General features: G+C 44.2%; 1 protein-coding gene across 13 annotated transcripts; it reads right to left on the bottom strand.

Moving 5' to 3' along the window:
• Positions 1-227: 227 nt before the first annotated feature.
• ZNF23 (zinc finger protein 23) lies at positions 228-15,844 on the bottom strand. 13 transcript variants are annotated; one of them, XM_050772714.1, is made up of 5 exons: positions 14,891-15,844; positions 9,421-9,485; positions 6,714-6,840; positions 5,914-6,021; positions 228-2,521 (listed from the first exon to the last, which is right to left on the bottom strand). In XM_050772714.1, exons 2-5 carry the CDS (start codon positions 9,451-9,453, stop codon positions 729-731), a joined length of 2,061 nt encoding a protein of 686 aa, XP_050628671.1. In that variant the 5' UTR covers positions 9,454-9,485; positions 14,891-15,844; the 3' UTR covers positions 228-728. The 13 variants fall into 13 exon arrangements, with proteins under 13 accessions (XP_050628671.1, XP_050628667.1, XP_050628669.1 ...); XM_050772710.1 differs by having other exon boundaries at positions 5,905-6,021; positions 14,891-15,840; XM_050772712.1 differs by having other exon boundaries at positions 5,905-6,021; positions 6,714-6,837; positions 14,891-15,840.
• Positions 15,845-17,214: the final 1,370 nt, after the last annotated feature.

Raw genomic sequence — 17,214 nt, 5'->3', positions numbered from 1 at the left:
TAGATCTGAGCCACCATGCCCAAATACTATACTTTTATATCACAAATTTTACAAAACTATTTCCACATTTTGTGCTTTATCTTTTAAACTTTAAAACAAAAACATGTATGAATATTTAGTTTTCAGTAGTCAATTTATCAGTACATACCCTGTGGCTAGTTTCTGACTTTCATCTAATGCTTAGAAAGGTTTTCTCAATACATGAAAATTAAAAATGTACTCATATCTTTTTCCTTTTTTAAATAAATCTTTATTTTTCATCTTTTCAAAAGTAATACATGCTTGTTGTCAAAAATTAAATAAATTAATGCAGGTAGAGTATCTTTAGTATGGGTTTTCCTATCCAACAACAAGGCTTCTCTCTCTCTCCATTTATTCAAATTTCCTTTCTAAAGTGGCTCTCAGTGAAGACTTAAATTTCTCCATACAAGTCTTCCATAACTGTTTATTTCTAGAAAATCTACTTTTCTTGATGCTGCTGGGAATGAAATCTTTTCCTTCATTATATTTTCTAATTCCTGTTAGTACAAAACAAAGCTATTTATTCTTGGATGTTTCTCTTTAAGTGGTCATCCTTTCCTGATTAAAAATTGAACAGAATAAAAACTGTTTCCATATGAAGACTCTGCCATACTCTTTCCCTCTTGGGGGTTTTTCAATGGGCGAATCTGATGATACTTGATCCATTTTGGCATTAATCTTGAGAGTTTTCTACATCTTTCTCATTATTAGGATTTTCCTTCACTATGGACACTCTGATGCTGACTGAGCTGGAAGCTAAACCTGAATGCTTTCCCACACACACTACACATATAGGGTTTCTTCCAAGTGTGGACTGTCTGATGTATAATGTAGTCAGAACTAAAGCTGAAGCCTTTGCCACATTCCACACATCTGAAGGGTTTCTCCCCAGTGTGGCTTCTCTGATGCCGAATTAAATGGGCATTAACATGGAAGGCTTTTCCACACTCCTTACACTGAAAGGGTTTCTCTCCAGTGTGAATTCTCTGATGCACAATGTAGTTAGAACTACAGCTGAACGCTTTCTCACATTCCATACATTTGAAAGGTTTCTCCCCAGTATGTATCCTCTGATGCCTAGTTAGTTTGGCATTGATACTGAAGGCTTTCCCACATTCCTTACATTGATAGGGCTTTTCTCCAGTATGGATTCGGTGATGATCAAGTAGGTTTCTTTTAGAAGTAAAGCATCTCCCACATTCATTACATTCAAAAGGTTTCTCCCCAGTGTGAATTCTCTGATGCCGCATTAGTTTCCCATTAACGCTGAAGGCTTTTCCACACTCATTACACTCATAGGGCTTCTCCCCAGTGTGAATTCTCAGATGCTGCCGAAATTGGGAGTTACACCTGAAGGCTTTCCCACATTCATTACACTCATAGGGTTTCTCGCCTGTGTGAATTCTCTGGTGTTGGATTAACTTCCCTTTGACACTGAAGGCTTTTCCACATTCAGTGCATTCATAGGGTTTCTCACCTGTGTGGATTCTCTGATGCTGAATGAGTTTTGTATTATTATTGAAGCCTTTTCCACACTCTTTACACTGATAGGGCTTTTCTCCTGTGTGGATGCTCTGATGCTGCCTAAGCTGGGAGCTGCACCTGAAGCCTTTTCCACATTCATTACATTCATAAGGCTTCTCTCCAGTGTGGATTCTCTGATGCTGAATTAATTTTGCATTAACATTGAAAGCTTTCCCACAGTCATTACACTCGTAAGGTTTCTCCCCAGTGTGGACTCTCTGATGTGTAATATATGCAGAACTACAGCTGAAGCCATTTCCGCACTCCTTGCACTGATAGGGCTTTTCTCCCGTATGGATTCTCTGATGCCTACTTAGACTTCCATTAACACTGAAGGCCTTCCCACACACCTTACACTGATAGGGCTTCTCCCCACTGTGGATTGTCTGATGTGTGATATAATGGGAACTGTAGCTGAAGCTTTTCCCACACTCCACACATTTGAAGGGTTTCTCCCCACTGTGAAGTCTTCGATGCCAAATTAATTTCTCGTTAATGCTGAAAGCTTTGCCACACTCCGAACACTGATAAGCCTTTTCCTCAGTGTTGTTTTCTTGATGTTGATTAAGTTGAGAGTCACACCTAAAGGGCTCCACTAATTCTTCACATTTGAAAGGTCTTTCCTCAGAATTAATTATTTCATGCTTAACGAGTTTTGTATCAAAGCTGATGGCTTTCCCCAATCCTGTACACCCAGAGGGCTGCTCTCCCCTGATGGTATGACACTGATATGAGTTAGAACTTTGACTAAAAAAACACTCCTCCATGGGGCTTGTCTCATCTTTCACTGTTCCATCAATGCTGTTGCTCTTCTCCTTCTTTGTATTTCCTGTTGAGTAGACTTCCTGTTGTTTCTCTAGAAGACAGGCTTCTGAAAAGTCTGTTTCCTGGGAAAAGTCCCTTTGAAGTTCAAATGATACATTCTCTTTTCCTTCATACATTTCCTTTGTCAAATCATTGTCAGTCTGAATATCTACTATAAAAAACAAAACATAAAATGTCATGTAAGAACCATGTTAGAAAAAAGAAGAGAACTGTGCTATAAAAGACCATAATAATCGGGGGCTCCTTAAAATCATCAGACTAGTTCAAAAAACCTAGGGTTTCTCCGTAAGGTGGAATAACTAATATGTAACTAGTAAAAGAATGCAATAAATCCATACATGCTGACATAAAAAGACATCAAAGATACAATCAAATAAAAATACAAGTTGAAAAACCGGTATATAGAATAGATTTTCATCTGTGTAAAGAAAAATATAAAAGGCAGATATATATACTTGTACATATCTAGAAAACTTCTAGAAGAATCCATAAGAAACTAAACAAACTAGCATAGGAAGTCTGGTGGACTTGCTTCCCCACTTTATACACTTTCTGTATCGTTGAGTCGGTGTCAATATTATAAAGCAATGAAAGTAATGATTAAAAAAAAAAAAAAAAAATCACCAGTCTCACTGTGCCTAAAGCAAGGCCACTGTAGAGAACATAACCAATCACATGAAGGTTAAAAGTGACAGCTGGGCGTGGTAGCTCACGCCTGTAATCCCAACACTTTGGGAGGCTGAGGCAGGCAGATTGCCTGAGCTTGGGAGTTTGCAACCAGCCTGGGCAACACAGTGAAACCCTGTCTCTACTAAAACACAAAAAATTAGCCGGGCATGGTGGCACACACCTATAGTCCCAGCTACTCAGGAGGCTGAGGCAGGAGAATTGCTCGAATCCAGGAGACAGAGGTTGCAGAGAGCCAAGTTCATGCCATTGCACTCCAGTTTGGGCGACAGAGCGAGACTCCATCCCCCCCCAAAAAAAAAAACAAAAAAAAAACAGTGACAGCAGTGGAATAAAATTCTAGGTCTTGTCCACCAGATCAGCATTCTTTAATCACACCATGCTTTTCTACACCCTGCAGTTTCTTCTTAGTTGTTCCTGTGGCACTCAGTCCTTACCTAAAAAAAAAAAAAAAAAAAAAAAAAATAGAAAATGCTGAAGAAGGAAAAGGCACAGGATCCAACAGGATGTGGCAACTTGGGGGATGACAAAAGTCAGCAGCACCAGGGAGCAAAATGGAAATAATTTCGTTTCTTTCCTTAGAATGTTAACTGTGGGCTTTCCAAAATTCCTCCTTCAACTTCATTTCTACTTTAGACAGGCTCTATTTAAGGGCCATTTCATCCCATTTCTTCCTATTCCTCCAAGGTTAATACTGCATTAACCTTGCCTTTTCCTTTCACTTCTTCCTCCAATCCTAAACTTGATCATACCCTAAAAGTCTTTTCATAATACCAATAGTCTTTACAACTAGAACTACTGATCTCTGCATTTGTTTCCAACTTTCTCAAAAGCTGAGTCCCAAAATGCTGCCTCATATTTTTTCATCTTTCATCACTCCTCAACCATACGTAATATGCCTCCTGCCCCAATATTTCATAATTGCTCTCAATAAGCCCCTCCAATTGCCTGGATTCCCCAGCAAGCACTTTCTAAATAATATTGGTCTCTTCCCAACTAAAAAAATAATACTCATCTGTTGCTATAGACTGAATGTTTGTCCTCCCCACAAATGCATACTCTGAAATCCTAACCCCTGATGTGATTGTATTAGGAGGTTGGGCTATGGCAGAACCCTCATGAATGGGATTAATGACCTTAAAAAAGATCCCAGAGAGCTCCCTTTCTTGCCACCATGTGAGGATACTGTGAGAAGATGGCTGTCTATTAGCCAGGAAGCAGGCCCTTGCCAGAAGGAACCTGCCTGCACTTTGATCTTGGACTTCTTAGCCTCTAGAACTATATGAAATAAATTTCTGTTGTTTATAAGCCATCCGATCTATGGCAGTCTGTTATCGTAGCCCAAACTGACTAAGACATCTATTCTATCAGATGTCTAGTCATCCTCTCCAGAAGTCTACTCCTGTTTTGCTGCATTCTCACCAACACTGAATATAATTTAATTATTCTCAATATCATAGGTGAAATATCTCTCCTTGTTTTCATTTTCCTCTCTTGCAGTGAGGATGGCCATTTGACACAGTTCCAGCAAACGAGTCTTAAACAGGTATCACTGAGTGGGCTTCTGAAGATTTTTAAAAAGAAGTCAACACTGCTGCCATGGGCCTCATGCCCTTTGCCCTCCCTTCTGCCTGCCTAGAGCCTGTTTGATTCCTCATCCCAATTAACCCACACACATTGACTACATTAATGTTTCTATCCCCAGCTAGGATCATGATGGGCTTCCTGGAAAAGTCAAAGACTTCAGGACAGTCAGCTGCCTACAGGACAAAATACAGGGTCCTTTGATTAAGGACCTCACAATATCACTTTTTTTCCTGTATTTGTCAAGCCCATTATATGGCAAACTCTCCATTTCCAAAGCATGCCTTCCTTGGTCAGGTATCATCTGATAGAATGATCAAAGGGAATAAAAACCCACAGAAACCATCTAAGAAAAGTGAAGACTCACTGAAAAATGCAAGAGAATCTCACAGACCCTAAATGCAAGAAATAACAGGTGACCTCGGGGGAATGAGAAGTCATTTGGCAGCTACTCTGTTGGCACCAATTGGAGCCCTGCTCCTTCAAGTGTGGTCTGGTCACCAGAAGTACTGGCATCGCCACATCACTAGGGAACTTCATAGAAATGCAGACTCCACACTTACTGCATATCTGTAAGACCTCAGGATTCATTTACACATTCACATTTAAGAAGCAAAAATCAAGAGCACTTCCTCCCTTCCACATTACCTTCTCTGTGTACAGCTGTCTTCCCCAACACCAAAATAAAAATATTGAACTGAGCATGCACTATAAGCTAGGCACTTGATATGTGTTACCTCATTTAATCCTCAACCCACAAGACTAGTACTATTACCTTCTTTTATTATTAACCCATTTTCAGAGATGAGAACACTCAAATAACCCACTCAAAGTCACACAAATTAGGAAGCAACACAGTTGGGACTGGACTTCAGAAAAGTCTCCTCTAAAGACTGTGCTTTTAACCACTTCTGTCTGTGTGAAAAGGCTGTTAATTCTGTATCCTCCACACTATGTGAACAATGCTTAGAAATGCCAAGGAACCCCCAAATTACTGAGTCCATTAATTTTGTCTGAGAAAGGCAGGATTCCAAAATTAAGAACTGAAAAGAGTCAGAATGAAGGGTTTGAAAAAAGATCTGTTCTTGGAATTAGACACAACAAACTTTGAAGACAGATAAGGACTACCTATCTCTATGAATCATCAAAATGTACTTAAACTTTACTCTGTATGACCGGCCAATAAACATAGTATGCTTATATGTTGCTGAAGTTGGCTTTATGCCTAAAGTGCTAAATTCCAACAGAATGGGAAATATGTACCTTCCTTACCAGTCCGGAGGCCCCAGAGGCCTGTTCCTGCAGCCAGTGGAGATGGGCCCCCCAGCTCACCTCCTCCCTCCAGTTGTGAGATCACAGCAGGTTTGAGAAGTGGAAATCCTGGTTTGGGAGAGGTAAATAGGAGAGACAGATGAATAATCTCCCACAGATAAATTCCTAAGCCTCTTCTCAGATTGTCTCAGCAGTGGGGAGAGAAGGTAAGAACCCCAGGAGGTCCCAAGCCTCAGGACTATAGGAAAGTACTGTGGGGCTTAGGAAGGACTACAGAGACCTTGGAGACATCTAAGGCTTTGGGAGGCAAGTGTGGGGGTTGGGAGTGAAGGCTTGGGAAAGTGTGGGAGCGCCTGGGAAGGGCCCAGACTTTAGGCCTAGGAGACCTCATGCAGGGCAAGCAGGGAGATTCTGCCCAAAGGGATACCACTTTTCGACCTTGGCCTGAAATATCCAGAGTACACTGAGATCCTTGAAAAGACTCAAGATAGGTAAGATGAGGGGGGAACTGAAGATGCCACTATGGAACAGGAAGTCACTGGATTCCAGTGTTTCCAAAATATAGCTTTCATGTGTTGGATCAACAGTACATACCAGTTCCAAGCAAAGTCCTATATAGGCCTACAAAAAGCTTGGTGTTTGCCCCTGCCAGTAACCTCTTAGTCTAGGAAATTAGGAACAGCTCTGAGGCTCTCACTCAGTAAAGGATTACCAGAGATCCCCCCAGTAACCTGTAAGGGAGAAGCAAGCCAGAAACCCCAATTGGCAGAGTCCAGATTCCCAGGAGAGAGAGGACTTACCCAGGGAGGCCACATTCCCATAATTCTCCAGCATCACATCCCTGTACAGGGTCCTCTGTGCAGGGGACAGACCATCCCATTCCGCCTGGGTGAAGTACACAGCCACGTCCTCAAAGGTCACCAACTTCTGAAACAACAGGTTCCTGCTGCCCTAGGGCCAATTCCATGGCTCAGGCCCTAAGTGAGGGGCAGAGGGCAGTATAAGGGCTTGGGGAGGGTGCTTGTGAGAGCACAAAACATTAACAACAAGGGAAACATCTCAGAAAAAACATCGAGAAAGTAAACTACAGAGCATCCAACTTCTCCCACAGCAGGGAAACCTCATGCCATTTTTCACACAAATAAGAGGTAACATAAGACAGGCTGAAAGAAAAAAAATTTCTATAAGCAAATTCTCTAAAGCCAACTCCACTCTTTTAGATAAGCTGCTCCCTCTCGGCAAACTCGGGGCAGATCCACCAGCAGTTCCCACACCACTCCCCTGAGGTCTTGGCTCCCCTGCGCCTAACCTCAGCCCTGTTCCGCTACCCACCCATCGCCTTCATCCTCACAGCTCAAGCCACCCCCAAAGATCAGCCACGGCTTCTGTCTCATTCAGCCCCACCGGATTCCCCTCACACACCCCCTAACAAGGGGCTGTGCAGCCTCTGCTTGAGCACCTCCAGCCACGGATGCTCCATGCTGCCCAGGCTGTGGGGTCTTCCTGGAAAGCCAGAATTTTCCTTTCCCTCTCCTATTCAAGTCTCATCCTTTCCAGCTTCTCCGAAAGCTTCACTGTCTCCAAGAACATTTGGGAAAGCAGGGAGATCAGCCTTCCCACTGGCCGGCTACTCTCCCTTTGCATCACTAAGCTATGTGGTTGGCACAAGCTTCACCACTCAGGGATGCTGCGTGTCGTTCTCAGGCCCAACCACCCCTCCTGGGCAGCTGCAGCCTCTGGCAGGCTCACCCTCTGCCCACCTCAACCTGCTCTAACAACCACAGGGACTCACTGGCAGGGATCTGCTGCTCAACTGTTCTCTGCCAGGATGTGTCTTCCTGGAGTCTACTGACCTCCACCCAACAGCAATTCTAGTCCAACCTCTAGGTGTTTCTGTGAGTCTTCTTTGTGTGACCTTCAACAAGTAACTTCTGTGCACAAAATATAATGTCTTCACTGTGTGCTGCCACCACAACCCCAGTAAGTTGGCACTTCCTTCTGAATTTACACCTCAGATGGGGTCAGAATCATCCATACAAGAAACCCCAGCCAGAAACCTGGAAATTGTTCTTGACTTCCCGCCTTCCTTATTATCATGAATCCTTTGACTCTCTATGTCTGAAAGATTTTTTTTTTTTCTTTGAGATGGAGTCTCACTCTGTCACCCAGGCTGAAGTGCAGTGGCGTGACCTCAGCTTACTGCAATCTCTGCCTCCCAGGCTCAAGCGATTCTCCTGTCTCAGCCTCCTGAGTAGCTGGGACTATAGGCATGCACCACCACAACCAGCTAATTTTTCTATTTTTAGCAGAGACAGCATTTCACTATGTTGGCTAGGCTGGTCTTGAACTCCTAACCTCAAGTGATCCACCCGTCTCAGCCTCGCAAAGCGCTGGGATTACAGGCGTGGGCCACCGCACCGGGCCGTGATTTTTCTCTTAAGCATTACTTGAATCGGATCCCTCTTTAATGATGGCTTTCCTTGATGAAGCCCATGTCACGGGACCAGTGGGATTCTTCTTTGTGAAGTGGTCACCGTGTTTTTGAATCTTCCTTACCAGTTATTCCATACACATCACAAACCTGACCAAGTTAACATCACTGGTTCCACAGCTGCCTTATGGCTGAGCAGTTCTGAATCACTTAATAACTCTGTGATCCTGGGCAAGTTACTCTACTCCCCTTTTGCCTTTTCTTTTTAGGTGGAAAGAGTACAACACAGCACTTATCACAGAGGGCGGCTGTCAGGAGCAAACGGCCATACAAAGGGCTTAGCATGTCGCCTGGAGCATAGTAAGCCTCCAACAATACAACTAGTGTGACTGTGGCTATGATTGTTCCCAACCTGTAGTCCATGGAAGCCCATGGATGAGCTTCAGGGGATCCGTGAAGTCCCTGAAAGTGTATGGAAAATTTGGTTTGCAGGTTTATTTTTCTGCAGGACAGGGTGGAAAGTTCTTCTCAGATACCTAAAGTCTGCATGCTAAGCTTTGAAAGCTTCACAAGGACAATGAGACATTTCATCCCATGTGACTCTCTTTCCCCTCCCTTGACTCCACTCCCTGTGACCTTCTCTTATCCCTGAATTAAGAGGCACAGCCATCCTTCTCTGATCAGGTCCTGCTATTCCTCTTCCCTACATCCCCACCACAGATAGTCCAATCCTCTGTGACTGTCCTCCACTCACACTCCTGCACAGAACATCCCACAGGGGCAGCTTCCATGTCCCCATTCACCCAGAGCCCTATGCTGGGGGTGCTCCTGTAGAGAGGAGCAGAGACCCTCAGTGTGCAGAAGACCACCACCCTCCTGCTCTCCTGCTCACTCTCCCGCTGCCTCCACTCGCTACTGTCCTGGTCTTTGCCACCCACCCCGCACAACACCTCTTTCCCGTAAGTTGCAGTCCAGCAGGTGGAAGCAGCTGTCATCCCGAGGCTCACCAGCTCCCCTTCTCAATGTTTTTCAATCTGAAACTGCCCAGAAGAAGAGCTGAAGGACCAACAGCTCACCTGGGACCAGGCTGTCAGGTGCATGGCTGCCATCCCCTGGTCCCCCTCTCAGAGAAGGACTGGAGCTAAGGAGAAACACAACGAGAAACAAGTGTGAGGCAAGCCACCCCCACCAGAGCAACACAGCCCCTCACAGAAAATGCAAGACACAGGCAGCTTGCATCCAAATAAGAGTGTGAACAGGAGCTGCCCAAGAAGGGAGTGATCTGTTCACTGGCTCAGTGCCTAGGAGTCCAGGCTATGACACTGAAATTCACTGCCAGGAACCCTAGGACTTTACAATTCTGATACATATCACACACACAGAAGAGTGTATATATAAAATTAAAAAATAAACAAAAATTTAAAAATAATAAGAAGAAGAGTGCATATAAAACCTGCTGGGCACGGTGGCTCATGCCTATAATCCCAACACTTTGAGAGGCCAAGGCGGGTGGATCAATTGAGCTCAGTTCAAGACCAGCCTGGACACGTGGCAAAACTCTGTCTCTACAAAAAATACAAAAATTAGCCAGGAGTGGTGGCACGTGCCCGTGGTCCCAGCTATTCGGGAGTATGAGGTAGGAGGATCACTTGAGCCCAGGAGGTCAAGGCTGCAGTGAGCCAAGATCACACCACTGCACTCCAGCCTGGGTGATGAGAGTGAGACACTGTCTCAAAAAAATAAAAAATAAAAATAAATACAATAAAATGTAGGCAGAACCTAAAAATAAAGCAAAGAGTCATGTATCAACAATTCAGTTCAAGAAATAGGACAATACCAAGATCTTTGACTTATTTCTCTTTCTCAAAACAAGTATCATCTTCAGTATCACAGCAGGAAAAGCTGGGCTGGCTGGGCTGCAGCCCCAGTACACAGGTCTGGGGAGTCAAGCCTCAGGGAGGCAGCACCTGGAGAAGAGGAAAGCTGCCCCCAGTATCCTGCCCCATTTCCTCAGAGCTCTGAATGTCTTCAAGAATCCTAACACCTCTGGAGAGGTCTTGGGAGGTCAGTCCTCCTCAGGACAGCACAGGCTGTCCTTAGGAAGCTGAGCTGGAAGTAAGGGACCAGGCTGTTTCCCATATTTTCCAGTCTTCTGATAGTGAATGAGCCAAGGCCTGCACTTCTGCCTCAGCTCCTGAGAGAGATCACTGTAGCAGCCAGTCCCGTGACCCAGCACCTCTTGTTCACTGTATTCAAAAACACATGGACTGGTGATTTTCTGACTTCTACTGCCCTTAAAGTCATTCTTGAAATTACATTTTCCTAAAAAATATCAGCCATTTCTTCCAGGATTTCAACTTTACAAGTACAGAGTTGCAGAAAATACTGATTCATGATTCTTTCCATTTCCTCCATATCCAGAGCTAGTTTGCTTTTCCCACTTCTTCTTTTGAATATATGTGCTTTCTAGACCTTTTTCCCAGGGTTAGAGTTAGAGACTAAACATTTATGTCCCTGCCAAATTCATATGTTGAAGCTCTAGCTTCATGAGACAAGTGACTGTACTTGGAGACGGGGCCTGTGAGGATGTAATAAGGATAAATGAGGTCCTAAGGGTGGGACTAAAGGTCCTAAGGTTAAATGAGGTCCAATAGGGCTGGTGCCTTTACAAGAAGAAGAAGAGACCCAGAGCCCACGTACCCACTCACCCCCTACCTCCCCCATGTGAGGACACAATGAGAGGGCTACTCTCTATGAGCCAGGAAGACAGCCCTGGCAGGAGCCAAAATCAGCTGGCACCTTGATCCTGGACTTCCAGTCTCCAGGACTGTGAGGAGTAAGTATGTTGGTGAAGCCACCCAGTCTATGGTATTTTGTTATGGCAGCCCAAGCAGACTAATACAGTTAGGCTGACCAGTGGTTTACTTATTTTAATGTGGTTTCCTTTTGTTTTCAAAGAACCAGCTTTTCTAGCTGAGCAACACTACTTTCTTGTATTTGTTTTAAATTCACTAATTCTGCTGTCTTAGTTTCTTCCTTCAACTCTGTAAGGGGCAGTGTAAGCACCACTCCAATCCTCTTATCTCATCCTTAGTCCAGTTCTACAGAGGCCTTAGTCAGCTTTGTGAAGCTGCAACCTACCGGAACCTTCACAAGCACCTACATCACCTATACCTGGTTCCTGCCCTGGGGCTTCTCTGGTGTCCTATGTGGGACACCTGTGGACACCTGCTAGGCCCTGAAGTGCAGATGCGTAAACACCTGTGGGACCCCCTTGACCAATGGCGGAGAGAAACTAATGGATAAATGTTTTCCCTGTCGATCCCCCAGCAGGGCGGCCTTAAGACTCCAAGGCTCCTCAAAGGCCCTGCAAGGCAGAGCCTGTTGAGGGCCGAGCATACCAATGCATCCTCGTACCAGTTCTCCCATCTCTGTTTCACTCCCCTTGTCTTTCACTCTGCCCCTGCGACCACATTCCTAAATAAACTCCTACATACAAATCTTTGTTCCAAGTTCTGCTTTTGGGGAAGCTTAGACTACAAAAGGCTTTTTTCCTATTGACTTATTCATTTATTTTCATTCTTTCCTGTTTGGCAATTAAAGCCTACAAGGCCACAAATTTTCCTCAGGATACACTATTTGCCACATTCCAGACGTTTTTATATTTCATGTTCTAATTACTGTTTTATAGTCAGTCAGCAATTCTGTTTTGTCTCTGACCTAGTAATTGCTTAGGATCATTTGCTGTTGCTAATTTCTTCTGTTTATAAGTTCTGGCTTTATTGCATGCTGGTTATATAATTCAATCTACCAACTTCTACTTTACACATTTTTCAGGATTTTTTTATGACTCGTGTCCCTTTAAAAATATATATTATCTGGTGTTTAAAGAGAAAACTTATTCTGTGATGGGAGAATATACAACTCTATTTTTAGATAAACCAACTCTACCAGTTACATATGTAGTGTGCGATAGATACCCCACTCAGCTAGTCAAGGGTGTATACCCGCTACCTGAACCTTGAAGGCCAGGCAGTGAGTCAAGACCATGGGGCTCAGCAGAGGAGCAGGTGTCTGCAAGAACGTAAACATCCTAGAAAGTATTGAGAACCTACCAAGAGAAGTCTCATCGTTTAAATGCAGTAGACAGAGAGCCAGAAAATTCTCTTAAAAGTACTTAGAGATGAGGGGCAGCACAGGCCTCTAAAGCTGTCCTGCTGCCATCCAGGAGTAAGTATGTAAGTCCTGATAAACTCATCTACTTGCCAAGCTGGACTTGTCCAAGGCATTCTTTGGTCTCTTGGCTCCCTCCCAAGGGGAAAGTTTTTTTAAAATACGATTCCAGGTTTCTTCCTGTTATGACATTATACAGATTTTCAACATAATCCTTGATTACTTTTACCTAATTAAACCAAGATGGCCAGTGAAGAACTAACTCTCACAAAACACTGAGCTCAGATGTGTCATGAGCAAATCCTTTCAATGTTTCGGAAATGAGTAATTCTAACACTATGTAAACCGCAGCAGAGCACAGCAAAGTAAGTTTCCCAATTGTTTTTATGGTGCCAGCACAATACTGATACAAAACTATAGACTAGTCTCATTTATGAATTCTAATGCAAAAATTCTATCAAGGAATAGACTCCAGTAGTTCATTAAATACATCATGAGTGAGTAGGATTATCCCACGAAGATAAACAAACCTCAACGTTAGGATATTAATTAGTATATTTTTCACATTAATAAATCAAAGAAAGATAAACACACTGTCCATCTCAACAGATACCAGGCCAGGCACGGTGGCTCACGCCTGTAATCCCAGCACTTTGGGAGGCCAAGGAGGGCGGATCACGAGGTCAGGAGATCGAGACCATCCTGGCTAACACGGTGAAACCCCATCTCTACTAAAAATACAAAAAATTAGCCGGGCGTGGTGGTGGGCGCCTGTAGTCCCAGCTACTCTGGAGGCTGAGGCAGGAGAATGGCGTGAACCCGGGAGGCGGAACTTGCAGTGAGCTGAGATCACGCCACTGCACTCCAGCCTGGGCGATGAGTGAGACTCTGTCTCAAAAAAAAAAAAACAAAAAACAAAACAGATACCAAAGGTGTTTAACATAATTCAACATTTGTGCCTAATTTTAAAAATTTACATCCTAGAGAAACTCTCATACATAGGAGGTATGTACAAAAATGTTATCAGCACATTTTAATAACAAAACACTGAAAACAACCCACATGTTCACTGAAAATACACCAATAAATTTTCATACAGTTTTTACAATGGAACATTACCCAGAAGCTACACACAGAAAGAATTTGGGAACTTAACATTGAATTATGAGAGTCCCAGATGACTTATACACACAATGGTGTCATTTATATGAAGCTCAAAAAAAAAAAATTAAGTACATTGCTTACAGATACATGCATATGTACTTATTTTTTAAAATAATAGGGCTACAATTAACACAAAATTCAAGATAACTGTTACCTCTAGGGGTTGAAGGCTGGGAGTTGGGTTGAGGAGGAGGAACACATTGATAAATTCAGCAGTACTGGCAATCTTCTCTTTCTTAATTGAGTGGTATGTTCATGGATGCTTTTTATTACTATATATAACATATAAATATATTTTTTAAATAAATATATAAACCAGCAAGGATAGGGTGAAAGTGAGGACCCAAAATGTAATACAAAGAATAGCCAATGTGCCTAACTATACTACAATGAACATAACCACACCTAAGTGGTAGGAAAGAAAAGGGGTAAGCAACTTTGGAAAACATTATTTTGACTAAACACCATAAGATTAAAGACAAAAAGACCTGTATTCAAGTACTGTACTTTAGGTAGTAAATTTGCTTTTCATGGGGGTGTGAATTAGCGATTCTGAAACTATTAAATACATTCTAAAACTGAGTGAACTCGTAATTACGTTGTAGAAGTCATTCCCAGGTCATTGTCACCCCAGAGCCGAGAGAAGTAGGGCTGAGTTACCTTTTAGGGCCGACACTGCTCCAGGAGACAGTGTCCTCCAAAAGCCGGGCTTCTGCTGCCGGGTGACTGGGAGGGGCTCTGCGCTCCCACGCGGCCCTAATTCTTGACCCTATGTCAGGAGCCTGGGAGCACACGGTCCATACTTGGGATGCACGTAGGTTAATGTTCCTGCCAGACCTCAACATGTCAAACGACTTGTGGTATCACCTCGGGCCGCTTCATGCCCACAAATATTCCACCCTTTAGCTGCACCGACACATCTTCCCCCAGCTGATCAAGTGCTAAATGCTCGGGGCCTCGTGGCTGGGACAGCAACACGGGTTTCCCCTTCCAATGGGCGCAACCTACTGAGCCACAAAGACCAAAGCTGGAGTTGAGGAGCGCGGAAGAGCACCCCGGGCCGCCGCCCTGCTCCCTCTCCCAGCCTGGGCCTCCTGGCAGCGTAGGCCACTGGAGACCCAGCTGCACCCAGGGTGGGAGTGCGTCTCAGCCAGACCCAGAGCCTGTGGGACAGGGCACGGCCCACGGCGCCCGGAGCCCTGCACTCACCTCCGCAGCGGGCTGCTCCCCGGCGCTGCCGGATGTGCGTCACCAGGCGGCCGAGCCTCTCTAGGAGCAAGGTCTCTCCGCCTCGGCGGTGGTCACGCCCGGCCAGCTGTGACCGGATCCCGGGCGGCTAGCTCGGGTCTGGCCCACGCGGACTGTTACCCCTGGGGAATGGGGCAGGTAAGAATTAGAGCCAAGCAGGGACCCAGCCCGGGGAGGTGAAACTGCAGGTGCGGCCACGTGTGGGAGTCTTGGAACTGGACCAGTGGATGGCGCGCTGTCACTCACACCCACTGCCCCCTTTTGCTAACAAATAGTTTGTAATGTCCATCTTATTCTCCTGACCTGATACTCATACATAATGGCCTAGAAAATCATACATAACATACACACCTACATATTAAAAAGTAATGTTATGCCTTAAGTGTAATGAAATAGAAAAAAAAGAGGAACGTCATCTGTCACATACTTCAATGTGTTTGGTCTTGGCTGCTGCAGGAGACCTAATGAGGTGGTCGCCTTTACACATAGACGTTGTCTGAATGCCACAGCCACAAAGCTGTGACTTACATTGTTTCAAAAATCACAAAATTGTGATCCAAAGTGGCAAACACGTTTTGGTGAAGTTCTGAATGAAACACAGGACAATCGTCTCTTGATTATACAATAATTACATTCCTGGAACATCAGTGTATGTTAAAACTGTGCAAAAATACATGTTTATCCAGAAAACAGGTTTAGATTCAGATAATTTAGACACAGAATTTTCACCTACCTGAATGTTCAAGACATTTGAAAGTGTGAACATTTTTTTCAATGGGCAGGACTGTCCTGTACATTGCAGGATCCTGGCTCCCATCCACAACGCTAGCAGCAATGTTACCACTGACACCAAATATAACAAAATACCTACCATAAAATTCCAAAATGAGCTCTGGGGGAAGGCAGACAGTACTAAAAGCCACTGGATTGAACGACCCTTAAATTCCCCACCCCCTTACACCCCCCCAACCCTGGTAATGTAGGCTTTTCTTCCTTCCAGCACTGGGCACCAACACCATCCAACGCTGCTGCACTGGGAGACTGGTATTTGGCCCCCGCTTGCCTCTGTGGCCTCTTATCACTCCCATTCATTCCCTGACTCCACTTCAGCCCTGCATGCTAAAAATGCTGTTCTCTAAATCTAGAATGCCCTTCCCTTCCCATTCCTACCCTCCATCTTGACTGTTACTGGAAGTGTGAGCTCAAATCCAATTTTGCATGGGAAGCAAGCCTTCCCTGATCATCCAGAATAAGGCAGGACACTCATTTATGTGCCATCACAGCATTGTGTACTTATTTAAGGTTATAGCTTATTTATATGTCTGTCTTCTCTGGTGGCTTCAGGGAACAGACACTATGTCTATCCTGTTCAACATCATCATCCTCAGCTAGAGAATAACCTGGCAGAAAGAAGGAGAGCAATAAACATTTGTTGTTGACAATGGTCCAAAGGCTCCAGCCCTAACTCTTAGGCAGAAGCCTACTTTGTGTGTCCCCAAGGGTAGTATATGTCTTATGCCTTGGACCATGACAGTGACCATGGGCAGGTGCCCTTCTCTGCCTTGCCCTGACCCTGATCTTCACTGTTTTCCAAAATGAGCTCATTAAGAAAATGACTGGGCAGAGTAATACCTGGGGATTACGTTGCTCTTGTCAATAATTTCTGGTTTTCACGTCTTTCTAGGGTCAGAAATCAGGAGTGAGGAGTTGTTGAAAGAAATAGGAAGGAATCAGCAGATCACATAAATGCTGGCCCCAAATGTTTGCATCACAAACCCATTGCATAATTTTACAGATGAGAACATAAAGCTCTCTAAATAACCACAAAACTCCTACTCTACTTCAGACATACCAGAAAAATGAGATAATAATGCACAAACCAAGTTTCAAAAGCTCTACGGTAGGTCTGGAGAGATAGAGATCAGTTCTCGTCTGTCAACCCCTGTTCTTCCATTCTTATATGGTTACAGAATTTCTAACAAGGAACGTAAGAGGTCAGGGAAGAAGCACACATTTCCAGCATTCTTTAAAGTAAAGTGTGTCCATGTGACCAACTTCTGGCAAACGTAAGAAAATGTGATGCTGTGTCCTTAAAGACAAGGGACATGCCCTCCCTGGCCCCAAACCTTCATCGACCCGGTGGAATGTTGACAAGGGAGAGCATCAGAGCATTTTGGACCATGTGAATAAGGGTATGGCTGCTGGGGATGACAGAGCAACCAAAAGGAGGAGTCACAGAGCTGCTATATCAGCCCCAGATGGCTTATTTTCTGATGATACATGAG

The sequence above is a fragment of the Macaca thibetana genome, chromosome 20, assembly GCF_024542745.1.
Source record: "Macaca thibetana thibetana isolate TM-01 chromosome 20, ASM2454274v1, whole genome shotgun sequence".
NCBI classification, from domain to species: Eukaryota; Metazoa; Chordata; class Mammalia; order Primates; family Cercopithecidae; genus Macaca; species Macaca thibetana.
The sequence above is the reverse complement of the archived record's forward strand: the minus strand, read 5'-3'. Positions and strand labels throughout refer to the sequence as shown.